Source organism: Hirundo rustica, chromosome 13, assembly GCF_015227805.2.
Source record: "Hirundo rustica isolate bHirRus1 chromosome 13, bHirRus1.pri.v3, whole genome shotgun sequence".
Taxonomy (NCBI): Eukaryota; Metazoa; Chordata; class Aves; order Passeriformes; family Hirundinidae; genus Hirundo; species Hirundo rustica.
The window spans coordinates 20,223,181-20,243,293 of NC_053462.1; the positions used below are offsets into that span (position 1 = coordinate 20,223,181).

General features: G+C 40.3%; 1 protein-coding gene across 1 annotated transcript in view; it reads left to right on the forward strand.

The window, feature by feature from the left end:
* Nucleotides 1-1,943: 1,943 nt before the first annotated feature.
* The window catches only part of IQGAP1 (IQ motif containing GTPase activating protein 1), a gene marked incomplete at its 3' end in the record, with an annotated part of 45,713 nt that continues 27,543 nt past the window's right edge, over nucleotides 1,944-20,113 (forward strand). The window contains exons 1-10 of the mRNA XM_040077021.2: nucleotides 1,944-2,284; nucleotides 3,972-4,071; nucleotides 12,824-12,980; nucleotides 13,355-13,432; nucleotides 15,053-15,129; nucleotides 16,503-16,570; nucleotides 17,617-17,730; nucleotides 18,121-18,299; nucleotides 18,926-19,016; nucleotides 19,518-19,681. Coding sequence (XP_039932955.2) covers nucleotides 2,233-2,284; nucleotides 3,972-4,071; nucleotides 12,824-12,980; nucleotides 13,355-13,432; nucleotides 15,053-15,129; nucleotides 16,503-16,570; nucleotides 17,617-17,730; nucleotides 18,121-18,299; nucleotides 18,926-19,016; nucleotides 19,518-19,681 — 1,080 coding nt within the window. The remainder of the gene's footprint in view (nucleotides 2,285-3,971; nucleotides 4,072-12,823; nucleotides 12,981-13,354; nucleotides 13,433-15,052; nucleotides 15,130-16,502; nucleotides 16,571-17,616; nucleotides 17,731-18,120; nucleotides 18,300-18,925; nucleotides 19,017-19,517; nucleotides 19,682-20,113) is intronic.

A 20,113-nucleotide genomic window follows, 5' to 3' on the forward strand; every position in this document is an offset into this window, starting at 1 on the left:
CAGCTTGCCACAATAAGATCTGAAATGTAGGAAGAATATGGGCATGTACTATCTATAGCTGTACAGCTTTATGTGTCACTTGGGAGCTCCAGCATTATTGTTTATCATGTATGAGTATAATAAAACTATCCTCTTTCTAGTGGCTAAACTTCTAGCATCATAATAAAGACTGAGGAGTTTGGCTAGGCATTTGTTAGGTATTCTTGATATAAACATCACAGTATACATTTAGTTTGGAAACCCCTGCAAAAGAACAGATAACAGTAGTTTATTTAAAGGATTTTTGTGCTCATTTTCTGTAGGAAGCCTTGTGATTAGTCATTAAGGCAAAAAACTTAAAAGAATTTTTCTTTACAGAATTGATTGCTCAAATTTTGGAATGAGAGAAAAATAGGTATTTCTATAATATTTGCAAGGCCATCTGACTAGTGGTCATTTAACATTAAGGTAAATGTTAAAGAAACAGGAAAGGCAATAAATTAGACCCATAGATTCACAACTCCTAACAAAAACATATTGCAGAGTCAATAACAAACACCAGAAATCTTAAATCAGGGGAGGTGTTATAGATACCATTGAATACAACCTTGAAGAGGTTCAGATACGTTCTTTGATGATATGCAATAATTGTGTTTTATTTTTCTTATCAGAATGAAATGTTTTTGAGGGAGAATTGTGGCACTGTTCAAAAAATGTTATGAGATTTTTAGGGGGAACAAAATTAGTTCTGCACTCCACAGTCTACATATAAACATAATGTCAAATGTCTTCTCATTGCGTAACTTCCAAGTGGCCACATGTGAAGTAATGCAAATGTTAATAATTAGAACCCTAACTGCATTATACAACCTTTTATTTTGTAATTTATGTCCGGCATTCACTAATGTAGTTATTTCTGTAACCAATGAGTTATGTCTTCCTTTAATCAGTTAGGTTCTCTAAGACTGTTGAGTCCAACCAATGACCGAACACCACCTTGTCAATTAGACTGAAGCACTAAGTGCCACGTCCAGTCTTTCCTGAAACGCGTCCAGGGATGATGTTTCCACCACATTACTGGGCAGCCCATTCCGATATCTAATCACTGTTTTTGTGAAGAAATTCTTCCTAATGTCCAACCTAAACCTGCCCTGGCACAGCTTAAGACTGTGTCATCTTGTCCTATTGCATGTTGCCTATGTCTATATAGTAAGTAAATACACTTTTTGATGGGCTCATGGAATCATTGACTTCGGAAGTGACCTCTGGAAGTCTCTAGTCCAACGTCGTTTTCTTAATGCCAGGTGAACTTGAGTGGCTTTGCCCAAGACTATGCCTAGTTGGGCTTGAACTATCTCCAAGGACAAAGACTCCACCATTTCTCCAGATAACTTGTTCCAGTGTTGGATCACCTTCAGAATACAAATATTTATTTTATTGAAGTGGGATTTTTATGTTTTTCAGTTCATTGCCCACTGCTTCTCAACATGTTCTCTCATGCTCTCCTCATATGTCAGATGCTCCAAGTCCTTAATCAATTTCTCTGTGCTTGTTCCATTATGTCCATGTCTTCCTTGTACTGGGGAAGCTGAAACTGAATCCACTGCCGGGAAAATGAGAATGATTGACTCCCTTACCTGCTGGTGATGCTTTTCCTAACAAAGGCTATTGGTCTTGCAGATTACTTAATTTGTGTTTTGATAGTAAATTTATGCCTTGGCAGTGAAATTCATGGGACTAACTAAAATGGACACATGGTGGCTCGTGTCAGTGCTCTCAGCCTTGAACAAGAAATAGGCAAAGCAACAGTAATATATACTGAGGGGAAGGAAACTTTCGGGGTGTGATTCTCCTGTGGCAGTGCTGCTGGATCTTGCTATTGTTTTGGGGCACCCTGCTTCAACTTTTGGCTGACATTTGAGGTGTTACCACGGTTTGGTCAGCACAGCTGTTTAGCTGGAACGGCACCGCTGCAGGGACCCCTGGGAGAGACGGGGCGGCCAAGGCAGGTCCTTCAGGTCTACGGGACGGGCCGAGCTAGACTGGGGGCTAAGTCCGGCTGGAGGGGAGCTACGCAACTCCGCATTTCTCCCCAGCGGCGACCGAAGGTGGCGGGACCGGCCAGGGCGCGGCCGGGGCGGAGAGAGGGAGAGAGAGAGCGCGGAGGGGCGACTCCTCCTCCGCCACACCCGGTGCGGCAGGAAGAGGAACAGCCGCGCCCAGCTCCCACTAGCCCCGGCCCAGCGCAGCGCCATGTCGGCGGAGGACGTGGACGGACTGGCCGTGTCCCGGCCCCACTATGGCTGTGAGTACCGGGGGTCCGGGAATTCGCGTGGCCGCCCAGCGACGCCCAGCCCGAGCTGCCCATGCCTTCCAGGGTCTAGCGCTGGGAGGGGAGGCTGGGCCGCCGCAGGCATGGGGGAACAGCGGGGCCCGGGCTTGGGGACTGCCCCGCGGGCGCGGTGCGCCCTGCTGGATCTCATCGCGGGCTCCGGCGAGCCGCGCCTCCTGCGAGGTGGGCGCTGTGCCGCGAAGGAGCTCGTCGAAGCTCGACGGTCCTCGTCAGTGCTGGACATAAGTGCTGGGAGAAGGCAGTGGAGGGGCAGTGACGCAGCATCCCACGGCTGTGCCGCCGTCGTCTGCCGCGGGCGGGCTCCGCGCCTCGCCCAAGATGTCCGCCGCGGGCGGGGCGGGGGCGGCCCTGCCTTCCGCCTTCCCGCCGATTTTGGCGACCACACCCGGTTTGCCGGGCGAAACGCCGCTCCCATCGGACACCTTCGCTGCCTTGTCATAGGCTTGCTGTGGAGGGGGAGGCTTTGGATCTTGGTGTCTGACGCGCGGGCTCGCCTGTGCTACGATACCGCGTCAAAAATGATCAACGGCGGAGGAAAAGGTGGTGCTGTGGAAGGGCGATGTTGTAAGCGGCAGTCGGTCCGACCTGGCCTTAAACGCTTCCAGGGATGGGACCGCCCCAGCTTCTCTGGGCAACCCATGACAATGCCTGTCTTCTTGGTTCGAGAATTTCTCCCTATCACCTGGTCTAAATCTCACCACTTCTAGTTTAAAACTGTTTCCCCATGTCCCATCACTATCCCCCTCATCTTTTTATAAGCCCTTTTTTAAGTACTGAAAGGGCACGACGAAGTATCCCTGGAGCCGTCCCTTCTCCAGGATGAACAATCCCAGCTGTTTCAGCTTGCCTTTGTGGGAGAGGTGTTCCAGCCCCCAGAGCATCCGTGTTGCCCTCCTCTGGATGTGCTCCAGCAGGTTTTAGGTATAAGCTAACCTTTGCTTAATAACGGTATGAGACATTTCCTATATGTCAAATTGGTCCATAAAACCTGAAAAAGCTGTCCGTTTTTCTTCTTTCTTTTTTTGGTATGAGATGTATTTAGCTGTAAGTGTGGGCAGAGAAGGCTTTTTCACTGAGGCTTTGAACACACAGAATCTGGAAGATTTAGGTGTATTACCCCTATGTAGGTCTTCAGTGTGATCTGAAGATGGCATGCAGGTTGTGTATCTGAATGATTCCCTTCCATATAGGGAGTGTGAGTAACATTTCCACCTTGTTTTAGAGGTGGACTATAAAGATAAAGAAGGGATTATATGGTGTGAGTATGTATTTGTGTCCTTCCTTAATCTTTTGCTATCAAAATCAGAGGATAGGTGAGGGGACAAGTGGTCTCTGATGTGCTTTTGAGGAAGACAAAGGCAAAGCTAGAAGAAAATAAAGGATTGTTTCTAAGAAATTGTAAGAGGGATGCAGTCAATTTGAGAGATCAGGAAGAAGGAAGCTGGCAAATTTATGTGACAAGGGTAAGGAAAAGGAACGTCTTCTGTTGATAGTAAAGAACAAGTCATCAGAGCCTTAGTTTTCTGAATCAAAAAACTGATGAGTTTCTGTGGGAGAGGTAGGATCTGATTTTTGATGTACCTGTTCTCTTTCATTTGATCTTCAACCATCTGAGGGCCCTGTTTTGTTTTATTTTCAGCTGTCTTGGATAATGAGAGATTAACAGCTGAGGAAATGGATGAAAGGCGACGCCAGAATGTAGCTTATGAATACCTTTGTCATCTGGAGGAAGCAAAGAGGTGAGAATAACTGATCTTGGAAACTGCTGGCGCTTTAAAAAAAGATGTGACCTTTGGTGCGGGGAATAATTTGGATGCATCTTACCTCTTTTCTCAGTTTCTTAGTGGCTATATAGTTGCACTAGAAAAAACAACCAACCAAAAAAAGCCAAAGAAACTACCAGAAAAAACCAGCTAGCCTCTGATGTGCTTATCTAAGATTCTCAATGACTTCATGACAAGGATTCTGTAGCTGTATTGCTCCATTACTCCTAGCACTGGATGGGTTCTTGTGATGCCATGACAATTCTTTTACTTTTTTTTTTTTTTTAACCTTTCCTCTTATATATTCTTAACGCCCTTAGCATGCATACTTGTCATTCTTTAAGTCTAATATCTTAGCCTATTCCTGGTATTCTATTAAGCCGGAAGACCAAACATCCTAAAGGCCTTGCAGTTGGAGTTGAAAAACCTTACGCTATCTTGAAAAATCAAGACTCCCTCTAAAATATATTCTGTAAACTGAAATTAAGCCTATCAGGGGAAAAATACTTTAAGTTAAGAAAATGTCACACTGCTCATTTAAACCTCTCCTTGAAGCAGCATTGTTAAATATATTAATTTGCAAAGTCTATAAAATTGTGTACGCGATCCGCCATGTACATACATTTTGGCGTATTTCACCTTGGCAAATTATTGCACCATAAAAATCCTTATTAGATACCAAGATAAAAAACCCTTAATCCCTTAACTGTGTTTAACTCTTAATTCTAAACCCAAGAAAAGGCATCACTCACCATTGTCTAACTTGTATATGTCTGGTGCAATATTGCCTCCTGGCTGAGCAGTGCACATGAAAAACAGTTATTCCCTTCCTCTTAACTTCAGTCTTTTACAAAATTAAATTGTAATGATGTATATCCCTTGCACACTGAGAACTCAATTCTTATGCATTTCTCCATGCATCCATCTATTTAATAGATATGTAGTACGTTTCCCTGGGTTGCTCAGACTTCTCTCCAGGCGTTCAGTGTCTCTCTGCAAGTCCACTGCCAAAAGAGAGAAAACTTTTCCAAAAGGGTGTTAGTGGGCATGCTTATAAAAAAGTGTAACAATTATATTGTATACCCCAATAGATTTGATAGTATCATTCAGTATTGAGTGGTATCTGCTTTTTCAGAGTGTTACGGTAGAGTTTTACTGACTTGTCACCTTGAAGTTGTACTGCTGAAATTTGTTTCTCGTCTTGTGTTTATATGGCATATCATGTTTTCCGAAGTGTGTTACCCTTCGCTTGATCCTGCTGAATTAGATTTTTCCTGGTTTTTGTTTAAAATATTGAATTAACTTTTTTCTTATTCTTGTCTTCCAGCATGTGTAATCTCCACGCTTAAAAAGCATATAAACATACTGTATATGTTCTTTCAGACAAGGAATTGAAAGTGTGATCAGAACACAGTCGGAGCTGTGAAGGAAAAATGAAGGAAAAATGGATGCATGAAGTCCTATTGTTGCTATTTTAAAAAATATTTTGCAAGCATTAAATCCTGTATGCCATATATGAAGAATAGGAAAATAAACACATGTTCAGCATAGCCAAGAGCATGTTTTGTCATGGCTCACTGAACACTTAAGTCTTCCTTTGTCCTTCAAAAGATGATATGGCTTAAGAGCCAGAAAATTTTCCCTGGCTGGGTGATGAATTTTGTATAAATCTGTGTAATTCTTCCTTAGCAAGGCAGACATGTTTAGCTGTAATGACTTTACTGGGGAGGAAGTATTGAGTTGGTACAAGTTCACTGCTGGTAGAATATAAAGGATTTAATTCCAGGACTTTAATTTTACCAAGAATGTATAATATATTTTTGAAGGGATGGGGAGCATGCAGTTTATGCTGTGGTCTTCTAGGTGCTCTATGACAATTATCATGACTGTAAGTTCACAGAGACTCGTTAGTTACTAGTAGATAATAATTTTCCTTCCATACAGATTTGAATGAAGTTTGAAGTAGTAAGTAAGATCTGTGTTTCAAAATAACTCCTTCCCTTTGAATCCAAAGTCCTTAGCCGCAAATGCTGGGCAAACAGGGAGAGATGAGTTGCACTGTCCAAGTAACTGTCCAAGCTTGAAGGAGCCCCAGATCCTTCATTTGTGATCTCTTTCTGTCATCAGCCTTGGAGTAGATGCTTGAGGAGGTGCTGATCCTCTCTTGAATTCCATGCTGAAAAAAAAAAAGAAAAAAAGAAAAAAAAACCTCAGGCAAAAATAAGTTTCACAGTAACAGCTTTAATATTTTCATCTAGCTCTAGCTTAATCGTGGGGACTTACTCTTTAAATACATCAGCTTTGACTCTGAAGTTCTTACTGATCTTGTCTGCGTCTGAATGTTGCCTTGATACTGATGAGGTTGAGCAGCTGGGTATTTTAATTTTTGCCCTACCTTGTCAGATAAAAAGAAGTTTTCACTCTTGTCTCAGGGTGAGCCTTGAGATGTTTCAAATAATGCCTAGTGGTAGCCAGTATGTTTTGTAAAGAATGAAGCAACAGCTGTGTTGCTCTAAATGCAAGTAGTGGTGTACAGCCTTCTTTGTATCCACCTTGGCAGTTGGAGCACTTATTTTTCAGGTGGAAGGTCTGCTTGGAGAGCCTCAACCCTTATCCAACCCATGATCCATTTTTGCTTAGTGGCATACAGGCTATGCACATATATGTCTGTGAGAGTTCCTGATTCCTATATTTAAAGCCATATCACGTAACATAAGAGGTAAAGATTAAGTCACCAGGAGGAGAGCAGACTTCTGAGTTTAATAATTAAGGTATACAAGGAAGAGCAAAGGCTTGAGTTTACTGTCTGCTTCCAGGAATTTTTTTTCCTTCCTGAGCAGTTATTTTGTAAATTGCCCTCTGAGTTTTATTTATTACTAATAGTACAGTCTAGATGAGGGCTCTTGGCTGCTTTATTGGTAAGGAGTTTGTTTAACAGAAACAATTAAACAAGAATTATAAGAGATCAGTGGTTTTGAAATTAATGCCCTTGATCTGAGTTTTTTTATATTTGACTTCTTTGCCAGTAGTGTAACTGAGGCATAGCATCTGAATTAGATACTGTGGCATTTTGCTTGTGCTGTTGATTACAGTTCCTCTGACCTGTGAGAGGGCTAATAATCTTTCTTCATGGTGAGAGAATGTCAGCTTGGAAGTTATATCTCTAAGGAGGAGAGGAGGACCTAAGAGTAGAGGAAGGTAGCTGATGTACTCTGTGTCACTCAGAAGCTGAAAAGGTGGATGTTGTAAAGTTGGTGGTAGCCAAGGCAGGGTGGGAGGCAGCTGAAGAACAACACCTGGTGATTCCTCTCCTCCTCCCTGTAAACATGTTATATTATTACAGTATAATATTGCATTCAAACACTGTAGGTTTGTTTTTTTTTTCCTACAACATAAGGCACCTAAAATCTTGCCATTACCAACATGCTGATTTGCATTGCATCAGCATTGTCAGAGGCTTGCTATTCCTTTAACTGAGCAACAGATACGGGATCCAGAAGCAAAGAGGGGGTTTTTTAAGTGTTAGAAGGAAGTAAGATGAAAATTGGTAAGCACCTAATTTTGTACTGAAATAAAAAATTTTAAAAAGTTTGAATTTCTGAACTGTCTGGTGTGACGGCCCCATGTGCAGTAGCTTTTAGTACTTCTGTATTCAATTTATGGCAATTTATAGCTGTTTGCAGGGCTGTCTGCTAATCAGCATACGTCAGAAGTATTATTAGAGGAATAATTTGTACTTATTTAATGGTGTTCCAGCATGTTGTTTGGTCGGGCTTTTTCACTGTCACTGTTCTATTGTTATTTAGTAGTTTTTTATTTCAGTTAATAATGTGCAATGGTCTTGTGAAACAGGAATTAATTCTTGCTAGTTGGAGACAGGGAAGCAGGGTGTGACTAAGTTGTTCAGGATTTTGAAAGACTGAAATAAAATTTGGAGTTAAAATAAAGATTGTGAATAGAGAGATGTCTGTACTCTGTGTGGACCAGATGCCTCATTCTTGAAGAAAAATGACTTTATTAATAAGTGCTGTTTAATGCTTCAGGTTTTCTTTTGCGTTCTCTATTTTTGTTGTTGTTTGTTTGGATTGCTTTACTTTTTTTTTTTTTTTTTTTTTTTTTTTTTTTTTTTTTTTTTTTTTTTTTTTTTTTTTCCCTTTCCTGTCTCCAAATCACAGTAGTCTAATTGAAAAGCTGTGGCATTGTGGATAAAACTGCAAGTATATACTCTATTCTCTTGGCAGCTCATGCTTATGGAAGGGTAGGGGTATATTTATCTCGAATAGAAGCAGCCTGAGACCTGATTTTTATGGTCCTTATCTAGAAGTCAGGGTGTTTTACTATAATATCCTTCATCAGTGTTTCCACTTGCAGATGGGGTCAGGTTTCGGGTTGGTTGTTTGGATTGGTTTTCATAGGTTTCATTTTGCGATGGGTTTCTTTGTTTGTTTTCTGCTTCTCTCAGATACAATTAGATTGTGTTAGATTGTAATCCAGGAGTATTCATAGATGGTATTTTATTATCAGTACTGTAAGTTGAAGTAACTTCTACTTAGCTTTTATCACTTTATTTGGACATTTATCAGATCCTGTTTGGACTTGAGATATTTCTCTGCAGATCCTGTACTGTTTTGCATGACCTCATGCAGTTGGCAGGGAGTGGCTGTCTGGACTGGAAGTGGCTTGGAATGCACATTCAGAACTGTATTTTTCTGAGAAGTGGGTGGAGAGAGGTATGGAAAGGACAGTGGTGAAGTACCACCATCTTTGCCTCACTTTGGATGCTTCTTTTATTACTCACTGGAAATAGTAATGAAAGGCAGGCCAGGAGGAAACAACTGTTTGTTCAGAGACCAGGATTTTTCTTTTTGGACAGTGCTTTCTGAAGGAATACCATGTGTAATGTAAGCAGAGATCAGCCCAAAATAACCAAAGTAAATAGATGTCACTAACAGTTCTTGGCTGTCGAGTACTGTGGAGTGCTTCTTAATAATTCTTACTTTTAAGAAATCAAGTTGGTCTTGAGGTGTGATAACTTCAGTGATATTGTCGCTTCCAAGCATTTAGGCCTATTTAATTTCTAATGCCAAGTGATCAAGGCAATTAGCTTGAAAAAGATTTCTGTGTAATTAATAATTACGTTTCCTCTTGACTGTGGGCTTGGTACTCATCTGAAAGCTCTCCAGGACAAATGACCGATCTTTTTGGCAAAAATGGCAAGTGCAGTAGTATCCTTATCATAGGTTGGCACAGTTTTATTTTCTAATTATAGAGAAATGTGGAATGTTTTTCCCTGCCAGGACCTAAGAGCTGCTTTAGAGGGGGAGGACAGGGACCTATTGGAAAGCTAGCCAAGATATTGGCAGCTAGTTTGACCAATAAGGATGCCAATGCGACTTTGGAAAGGACATTTAAAACTCTCATCTCCAGCAGATCGCCATGCTGTATGCCATGCTCTGATTTCTTTTTGGGCTGGAACCTACTGCACAGTAGTCCTGTTATAAAATGAGCAGCCTTCCTTAGAGGCTTTGTCCATTTAAAAATTTTTCTGCTCTAGTATTTTTGTTTATTCAATTTGATATTCTTGCAACAGTTTCTGGAGAGATGGTTTGCTAGTTCTACTTCCTCAGGCTTGTCTATAATCAGTCTGAGAGGAAAAGGGTGACTTTTTATTTCTTTTCCACTCTATTTCCATTGTCTCAGGGTTAGCCAGACTCAAACTTTTCACAAGTGAAAGAGTAAAAAGTATGCCGTATGATCAGTGTTAAAGTTTTTGCTGTGTCTAAACTCCAGTTCTGGTTGAAATATGCCTATGATACTTTTCAAAGATAGTATTTTTAATAGATATAAAAATTAAAAAAATTAATAGATATTACGTTTGTGTAACTTGTCACAACCCTCAATAATCCCATATGGTGGGAGAATAAAAAATTTGTTAGTTGAGATGATTGATGTTATTTTTCTCCAGTCCTTGGTAATAGAGCAGTGTTTCCTTTGAAAGCTTGAAGGCAATGTTACTTGAGAGACTGTCTGCCCAACAATGCCTGATGTTATGTTTTTATTGTCATATCTTGTCAGGAAAGCCTGGCTCAAAATTTCAGGTGATGGTAGTGGCTGTGTTGTAGGTATTCAAGAATCTTTTTCTTTTTGTGACAGTATGACTAACTTGATTGGAAAGGGGCACTTAGAACTTTAATTAGAGCTAGCTTCAGTAAAATGATAAGTCCAGTGTTATCTATGCAGTCATGTGATGAAACTTGATTGAAACAATAATTTTGACTTAAACATTGTCTTCTGTACTGGTGAGAGGGAAGGAGCTTAGTGGAAATAACCGAAGTAGCAGAAAAGAATTGAAAGTTTCTGTGAAAAGCTTATTGATATTGTTCTAATACCTAATGTCAAAAAGGAATAGAGGCTGTTGCCCATCAGCCAGGTTCCCTGCTCATTGAGAAATGTATTTGTCCTGTTCATCTGGAAATTCCACGTGTATTTCTGCCTTTTAAGGATGTCAGGTGTTAATTTGGAGCTTTTAAATATAAAAGGTACTGGATGATGTTTGCAGAGAACGTAGCTTTGTCCTCTGGCTTAGCAAATGGTTAAACAATGCCACACCAAGCAGGAGCATTACTGTATGTAAATTGCCTCTAGTTTTTTGCTCTAAATTTGTAGTTTTATATTAACACCCACTTAGGAACCTGTTGAAACAGGTATGAGGACATTGAGATGGCTTATGTTCTAAGTACGGGCCATTTATCTTTCGTTTTGGAGGCAGACAAGACTCACTGCCTCTGTGTCCTTCCATAAGGTCCTAATTAAATGTGTTGGTCACATGTCCCTTCTACTTCCATTTTAGGTCTTCTGCTCTGAAGGAGGTGGGTGTTTATTGTTTTTGTTTGTTTGTTTGTTTTTGTTCTGTTTTGGTTTTGTTTTCCCAGTAAGGTAGTTGGGAAGGTATTGTGAAAACTGTTGCTATGATTTGGACTCTTTCAGTGTCTGAATAGCTGTGTGTCCTCTCAGGAATCTTGCGCTGTAATGGTCTGTGGCATGCAAGTGACAGTATCTTTTTGATAATGGTCCAGAATTTTTAAACTTATGTCATGTTTATCACATATTCAGTTAGTATGTGCATTTTTCTGGGACTTAATATTCAAGAGCGACTAAGTTTTAAGAGGAAATCAGCAAAACGTGGGAAAAGAGTAGTATGAAGAAGGACTGAGTTTCTTTTTGTAGCTTATATACAGATGTTGGCCAGGTGTTCCCAGAAACCTTTTCTTCCTGATGAACACTACTACTTGCTGCTTTTCCAGGTCTTGCTTTGGGTTGCAAGCCACCCCTTTTTCCTGGGCTCAGGCTGCAGTCCAGAGTGCAGTGGTGTCTCATTTGGGATTTAAGGGGTGCTGGGTTGAAGTAGGATCATCTATTTGCTTGTGTTTCAGATCAGTGCCAGTAAGGTGGACTTATCATCCTCGTAAGCCAAATTACTGACCTTGTTTACGTTACACTGTCGGCTCCATTTTATAGTATGGACTGTTGCTATTTTGGACCCCTGTTGTTGTGAAAGCCACCTTTCTGTGATCCTAATTGGTCCAAAGCTCATCTGTCCTGTAAGAGCTTTAGAGTTCAGCTGCAAGTGAGGCATGATCTAAGTAAGACACTTTAGAAAGTGGCCTGGGGTTGTGCAAGTCCCTTTTTTAGAGACCAGAGCAGTCAGGTAGCACGTCATCTTTAGGAGAAACTGTAGCTGAGCTTGCAGTTTACAGCCTCCAGTAGCTTGTACAGAAGAGATATCAAAGTGCACCTCTGTTTTGAGAACAATGATTTTTCAAAATGTTTTGCCGTAGTCTTTATTTTTGTCATGAGATCCGTGATACCATTAAATGAGATGGAAGACAGTAATATGAGGGAAAATGAGTTATGAGGAGAGGAATGCCTGTTCCATGTTTTCTCCCCTGTTCTTGAAATGTGTAGTAGGGTGGGAGAAGATATATAGGAAGACAGGCTTGAGAACATCGTTGTCAAACTGAAAGAGGGTAGATTTACATTAGGTATTAGGGAAAAATTCTTTACTGCATGCACGTTGAGCCACCTGGAGCAGCTTGCCCAGAGCAACTGTGGCTTCCTCTATCCCTGTAAGTGTTCAGGACCAGTCTTGGATGGAGTTCTGAGCAACTTGGTCTAGTGGAAGGTGTCCCTGCTCATGGTAGAGGGTTGGAATGAAATAGACTTTGAAGTCCTTTCTGACTCAAACCACTTTATGATTCTGTGAACGTTGTAGGGCCTCTGTGTGAAATCGTTTAAAATAACTTGAGTAAGTGGCACAAAGTAATGAAATAACTAGCAAATACTTAATGAGATTAAAGAAATGCTTGTGAGATAAACGTGTACAAGGGGAAGATTTAAGTTAGTTAAAAGGACAGGATGGCCACTGTGTGTAGACCAGTACAAACTAAGTCGTGGGCTGAAGGAGAGACATGAAGATGAGGTGGTGTCTTAATTACTTTTGAAACTCTGGCTGATGAACTCGCCTTCTTCTTAATATTTTGTCTGAAGCGTTAGCATTTTAATGATACAGACTGTGTTAGTATTATATCCGTCTTCAACCCTTAGTGCTAAGTGGATAGTATGCTTGAGTATGAGAGCAGCAGCAGCATGAGATTTGCTTGGCATGGGGTTGTGTTTACAAATTGGAAATATACTCACTTGACCAACTTTGTTGTTCTTACACTTCCAGATGGATGGAGGCCTGTTTGAATGAGGAGCTGCCTGCCACGACAGAGCTGGAAGAAGGATTGAGAAATGGAGTCTACCTGGCAAAACTTGGAAACTTTTTCTCCCCTAAAGTGGTTTCTGTGAAGAAAATTTATGACAGGGAACAGACTAGGTATAAGGTGAGTGCTGTTGACCATGGATACTTCTTTAGGTAGGCATCTAATATAGAAGTATGTACACGTGGAGGTACTGTGAGAAAAGACGCAGAATATTAATTTGTATTAATCTTACCTGAGGTACTCTGCCTTCACGCTGGAACAATGGTTAAATGAGGAGGTTGGGTGGACTCTTACCTTTTTATCTAAGCTTGCACTTAGGTCAAGTGCTTAGTCATAAACAGTCAACATAGGCATATATAGAAGACTTCATGCTGCTTTCCTGCAAAAGTGCTGTTTTCACTATCTGTGTTAATGAAACTTACTGCTGTTCTTGACCGCTGTGGTGTTTTGTTTCTTACGGCCCTCCCTCTTGTTTCTGCCAATTTTTATTTTAGGCAACTGGTCTCCACTTCCGACACACGGATAATGTAATCCAGTGGCTGAATGCCATGTCTGAGATTGGTCTCCCCAAGGTAACTTCTGTCTTGTACATCCAAATAAATAAATAATCTTGGAAAAGCTTTGCATTCTGTGGAAGCATGTGCTGTTATAAAAAAATCGGCACACTTACTCTAGTTAATTCTTAAATTTCTAGATTTATATAGAAACGCTCTCCTAAAATTTGCTGAAAGATTTCATTCTTCTACATGTGTGAGAATGACTAGGAGCAAAATAATTTATCCTTGTGTACCATATCCCTGATGTTACTTATCTTGCATAATATCTGCATTACATCATTCTTGCCATGCATTCTTTTGAGCACTATCCAGGCTACAGTTTGATTGTGGAAGTTTTTTTAGAAATCAATGCTAAATGTAACAGCGCAACAGAAAGTACTATCTTCTGTTTCTTCAGATTTTCCTATGAAATTTTCACATTGAGTTGAAATGTTCCTGGTATAGCTTAATCAAACATAAATTATTGACTTGACTAGAGAAATGGCCAGTTAAACTTCTCAGAACTGATAAACACAGTTGCCTGAAAATATGGAACTCTGATGGCATTGGGCTGATAGTCAAGTTTTTTTGTAGCCATATTATGAAAGTCTCACCAAAACTGGCATTACATAATTTAATCGGATGTATGTTTTCTTTGCATGTGTGCTTGCAAATTGAATACTTCAGTTTTGGCAAATATTTTTAAATAACTTGTTGCGAGTTAACTAGGTGAGCATTCCTGGGATCTATGGTGATCTTACAGAAACCCATTTGGGATTAAGAAATACTGAAATGTGCTGTTAGGGTGGTTAGGTGAAAACAGACGGACAGAGAGATGTTCATTGCCAGGTATGAGGTAAGATTTTCAGATGCAAGTGGGCTTTAGGTGGAAGTAAATGTCTGAGAAGATGTTGAAGAAACTGGACTGGGGTTTAGTACATTTACAAGTGATACTAGTGGTTTAAGTATTTTCCCATGCAGAACGGCCAGGGAACTGATGCTTTGGAACTGCTTTCTTCACAGAAAGAGCAATGCTATTTTGTGTTCATTGGCAACAGCAAGGAACCTTCAAATAACTGGAAAATAACATACTTTATTATGTTATAGTAAGTCAGAACTTCTGAAATGGTTGAAACTTCAATATCAATCCCTTTTGTTATCTTGTTAAACTTTGAAGAGCTTTGTGTTTGAGACTGTCTGAAAGCTTTTGCATCCAGCTAACTGAAAATATAGTATGCAGAGCACCTTAGTGCTGATCTGGGTTTTCCCTTGAAACTGCCTGTCCTCTTGTTTCTCAACTGCGTTTAATCCAAACAAAATTCTCTTTTCTCTCTTCTCCTGTCTTTTATTCATCCTTTGGCTTTCACTGAAGTCCTCACTAATACCTCATGACCCAGTATCTTGGTGTACGCACAAAAGAAAGGTTCTACCCATTCACGTGTGTAGAACTTGGCAGGAAAAGGAGAGCTCTGATTAGGGTATTAGAAACAATAGGAAGCATTGACATTTCAAGTAGGAGAAACATTGGTCCAGGGCAGAGAAACTTGAAGAGTTTTGTTCCTTGAGCCTTTTCTCTAGTGTAATGTGGAAGAATTGAGCTGATGTGATTTGGCTGTATAAAGTGAACATAATTCGGACTGCTAACTTTATCTTTAGATATTCTACCCCGAAACAACAGATATCTATGATCGCAAGAACATGCCACGCTGTATCTATTGTATTCACGCACTCAGGTAAGGAATACTAGACAGAAATCTCATTGCTTCTGAAATCTTTCTGCAAAGCTGAAAGGTGACAGGAGAGAGAACTGAACTGAAGGCTGGATAGGGGAAATTTTCTAGCAGAACAATCTCATCAGGCCAGCAAAGATCCATGAAGCCAATATTTTGCCCTGGGCAGTGGCTGAATCAGGTTCTGAAGGAAAAAAAAAACCAGTTAAGTCTGTTGAGATTACTACCTTTTCATTCCAATTCCCACCCTCTCTGCTGTCTGAGGCAGAGCTAGACATTCTTTAACCAAGAAGATAGTAAGGCACTGGCACAGATTGCCGAGAGAAGCTTCAGCTGTCCCATCCCTGGAAGTTTTCAAGGCTGGTTTGGATGGGGCTTGGAGCAGCCTGGGATAATGGAAGGTGTCCCTGCCTGTGGCAGTGGCGTGAGTTGAAACTAGATGGTCTTTAATGTCCCTTCCAACCCAGGAAGCCTTTCTGTGATTCTGTGATCTGTGTTGAGCTAGCATGAAAGGCAAAAAGTAGGAGTTGCTTTATCCAGATCCACAGATCTGTACACAGCTATATGGGTTAATCCTTCCCTTGTAGCGATTCCGTTTCTCATCAGGCCGCAGGTGAACGTGTTAACCCCATTTTAGTAAGCCAAATCAGCCTAGTGAATACTTCACCACTGGAGATGCCACACCTGCGGTCCTGTGTCCAGTTCTGGCTTCTCCAGCATTAAAGAGACACAAACATGCTGAGGGAGTTGAAGGAAGGGTCATTAAGATGATTAATGGAGTAGAGGATCTCTCCTATCAGGACAGGCTGGGACAGTTGGGACTATTCAGCCTGTATAACATGTAGTGCCATAGAAATTTCAACAATGCATGCAGCTATCTGAAGAGAGGATGCAAAGGAGATGTGTAGCCAGGCTCTTCTCAGTGATGTCCTATGACGTGACGAGAGTCAAATGAACAATAATCTGAACCACAAGAGGGTCCCTCTCAACATCAGGAAATGCTTAATTTACCTGTGAGAGTGACCGAAGAGTAGCACAGATTGTTCTGAAATGAGAGATATCCAGTGTTTTGATCCTCAAAAGCCATCTGGACACGATCCTGGGGAATTTGATCCTATGTGACCTGGTTTGAAAAGGGAGCTTGAACAAGACAAACTTGAGAATGCCCTTCTAACCTCAACCATTCTGTAATTCTGTGAAGTGGTGGGCCAGTTACATTCAACTAAGAGGGTAAGAGAAGAGTTAGCTCACTTGGTGATTATGGGCTGTTATATCGGTTTACCTGTCCTTGAATCTCTATCTCCTAAAATCGTATCATTGTCAGAACCATAAGGAAAAATGACTAGTTCTAATTATTTGCTTCTTTTCTTTTCTAGCCTGTACCTTTTTAAACTGGGTCTTGCCCCCCAGATTCAGGATTTATATGGCAAGGTAGACTTCACAGGTAAAAAAGCCCCAGCACTCATGTATGCTGCCTTTATCTCATACCCTTCTAGATCAGTTGTTGAACACTTGTTTAGGTCAATTAATGGATTGTTACTGTCGATGTCCTAAATTGAAATAAATCTATAAATGAATGGCTGTGAGGAATTTTAGTAATTTAAAAAAAAGAGACTTTATTTGCCAGCTTCTGTGCCAGGCACTGAGACAGTCATCAGTTCACTAATCATTTACTTTCACAAATAACTGTCTTAACCCTTTTGTCACTCTTGTAAGACGCTTAGAGCCTTGCATTCATCTCCTTGGGAGAGTTTGCCATTTGGAACTTAGTACATGGTTCTGATCTCCAGTGACAGTTTAGAGGTGACATCAGCTGAAGAAGTGTTTGACACCCAATCTGCTGCAGGAGATGCCAGCCCAAAGTCGTGTGTCCACACACCTCCTCAAAGTTTCACTTCCTTAATTTTGCCTAAGTGTCAAATTCAGTGTTTTGCATTAGTGAGGCTCTTGCCCAAGGGCATGCATCTGCTTTAAAATATGTATAAACCTTATTTCCCTGCAAATTGGTTGTTGATTATATTTATGAAATGCTAAACTATTAACCCCCTTTTAGAGTTACATGGTATTTAGCAACTGCATGTGTTGATGCACTCCATTTGCCTCTCTCAGTGTAGTCTGTTTGTGGGGTAAAAGAAGATCTTAAACTACCGCCTGTGCATTTTCCTGACCTGTTGGCAATCACAGTTGAAGTATCTCAGAATGGAGTCTATTTCCAGCTCCTCATGAGAGTTCTTGCATTGTTTACTAGTAAGAAAAACTACAGAATACTCCCGTAAGAGTTTCTGGGAGAAATGTATATTTTAGGAAAGTGTGCAAAATGTCTTAGCATTTTCATTTCTTTTTTTTCACTTACTGAGTTACATTCAAAGTATATTATTTAAATACTAATTGTCATCTATTGTAGCCATCCTATTTTTTCTTTAGCAGCAGTTAGTATAGCAGTGCTAATGCGTTTAAACCCATGTAACACTATTTTAACGTATGTTTCAGAGGAGGAAATCAGTAATATGAGGCTTGAACTGGAGAAGTATGGTATTCAGATGCCTGCCTTCAGCAAGATTGGAGGAATTCTTGCGAATGAACTTTCTGTGGATGAAGCTGCATGTAAGGAAAAATGGCATTTTATTTGCTTATTCAAATCAGCTGATCAGTTAAGTGTTGACTTTAATGCTGCATGTTTGAAGCTTAGTACAGTCTTTCTAGTAGGTCTTTTGGAAGATTGGGAAGATGTTTTTATTCATTCCCTTGTGTATTTTTCTTTTTTCCGGAGCATAATGATTCAACTAAAGATACTGTAATTAGAAAGTAGGCTGCAATTTTCTTCAACAATACAAAGTCATGATGGCTTGAGAGATACTTTGATAATTCTTTTGCTTTCCAGTTAATTTTCAGATAATTTTTCTGCTCTTTTTAAATAAGGGATTCTTGATTTCTTGATTTTTAACAGTGCTGTTTTGTTTGGGACTAACTGGCAGACTGTGGCTTTTTTTTCAGTGCATGCTGCTGTCATTGCCATTAATGAAGCAATTGACCATCAGGTTCCAGCTGACACTCTTACAGCAATGAAGAACCCTAATGCCATGCTTATAAATCTGGATGATCAACTGGAATCCACTTACCAAGCCACACTCTACAGAGCAAAGCAAGACAAGATGGAGAATGCTAAAAACAGGGTACCTCAGTTCTTCTTTCAAACCATTTGCATGCATTGTTTTTTTGTATTGCCGTGTAAACTGTGGGGATTTTGTCAAATGTGTGTTAAGGTCCTGTATGTGTAGTCGTAGGTGGATTTACTCCTCATGGCATTCTATTATGTTCCCCAGTAACCTATCTTCTTGCAGAAAACAGGCAGTAGTTAGCTGCATTAGTCTGATTAGCTGTCTAAAATGCGGGCCACATAGATACAGAATTCCTGTCAGCTTTTTTATGTTGGGAATGCATCCTTCTGTTTTCATAGATATATTTTCCTAACAATGAAATGTTGAGCAAAACTGACTGATGCTGGAAATGATCCGTGTTACTTTAGAACACTGTATAACACATGCCTAGCCCTGTGTACTGCTTTTATGTTCTGGAGCTCTAATGTGTGTTCGAAGCTGCCTGTATCAGAGTTTGACTATATTTACTTTAAATGTATTTATGTCTAGGGCTTCTTTTTGCACGTGTAGAGGTTGTGTATGTATGACTTAGCACATCTCTGTATGGGTAAACAGTTACCCTTTCTGACCTTTTCAGTTAGAGGGTCTGTAAGGGAGAAGGAAGCTGTAGAAACCCTGATTAGTTTTTATTTAATCTTCAGATTGCTTCAGAAAGTTTAGATAGAGAGAGAGATGTGTATGAAGAACTTCTGACTCAAGCTGAGATTCAGGGAAACATCAATAAAGTGAATAGTAAGTATCATGTTATAGTTACAGTCTTAACTAAAAGAGTACTTCAAAATGATACCTCTCTTCCTTTTCTGTTATGCTGACAAAATTTCAAGGCAGCTCCCACCCCCTGTGGGTTGTTTTAGTGGTGGGGTATTTTGGTTTTCTTCAGTTGTGTGGTTTTGGTGTTGTTCGTTGGTTTTAGTCTTGTTTTGTTTTTTTAGTCATTATTAGTACATAGTTGTAAGCTTAATTCACTACGACTTTTGTTACCCTTCCTTTTGGAAATGAATTGTCCTTGTTGCTGGGCCCTTCAAATCTTCATCTTGAATAGTGCATGCCATTTCCAGCCATTAGCCTGTTTTTCAGGCTTGTAATTCATAATTGACTTTCTAATTGACTCTGGAAGTGTTTCTTTTGGATTACATACCTAACTTGCTATCTATCATGTCTAAGAGTATTTCTTTGAGCAGTAGGTTGTGTAAACCATGGGCCTTTCTCAAAACTCTGTTTTACTGTTGCTAGCACATGCAGCCATATCAAAGATTGACCTGGCTTTGGGACGAGGAGATGCATTAGCACTGTATGAAGCCTTGGCAACACCAGCCCTGGGACTCCGAGGATTGCTACGTGAAAATTGTGACTGGTATTTCAAGCAGTTTTTGAGTGACAGGCAACAGAAACAGGAGGTATGGAAAAGTTTAGATTACTCTGGTTGGTGAGGTTTTCCCCCTGCTCCCGCCTTTCACCATACAACTGTGTACTAATCACTTGGTATATACCTGCATTACAGTTTAGTGTTGGCTACAAACAGTTAGTGTTAAGAGATGGAAGCATTCAGTAAGGCTGTCTATTATTTGGGTTTTATCTCTGCATTTGAAAGGCCAGCATAATGTTTGTATGTAGGTGTACATATAATTGACCAAACCTTAAACTACGAACTTGTAGGTGTATAGAACTGTTAAAATTAAGGTGTGTCCTCCCTCATTTTACTATTGTCTGTGCCCAAATAATGTGAATATATGTGTTTTATAAACACCTATCTGATAAGTGTGAACTAGTTTGACTGTGGAAAAAACCCATCATATACCCCTTGTAGGCATAGTGCGTATGGACATGGT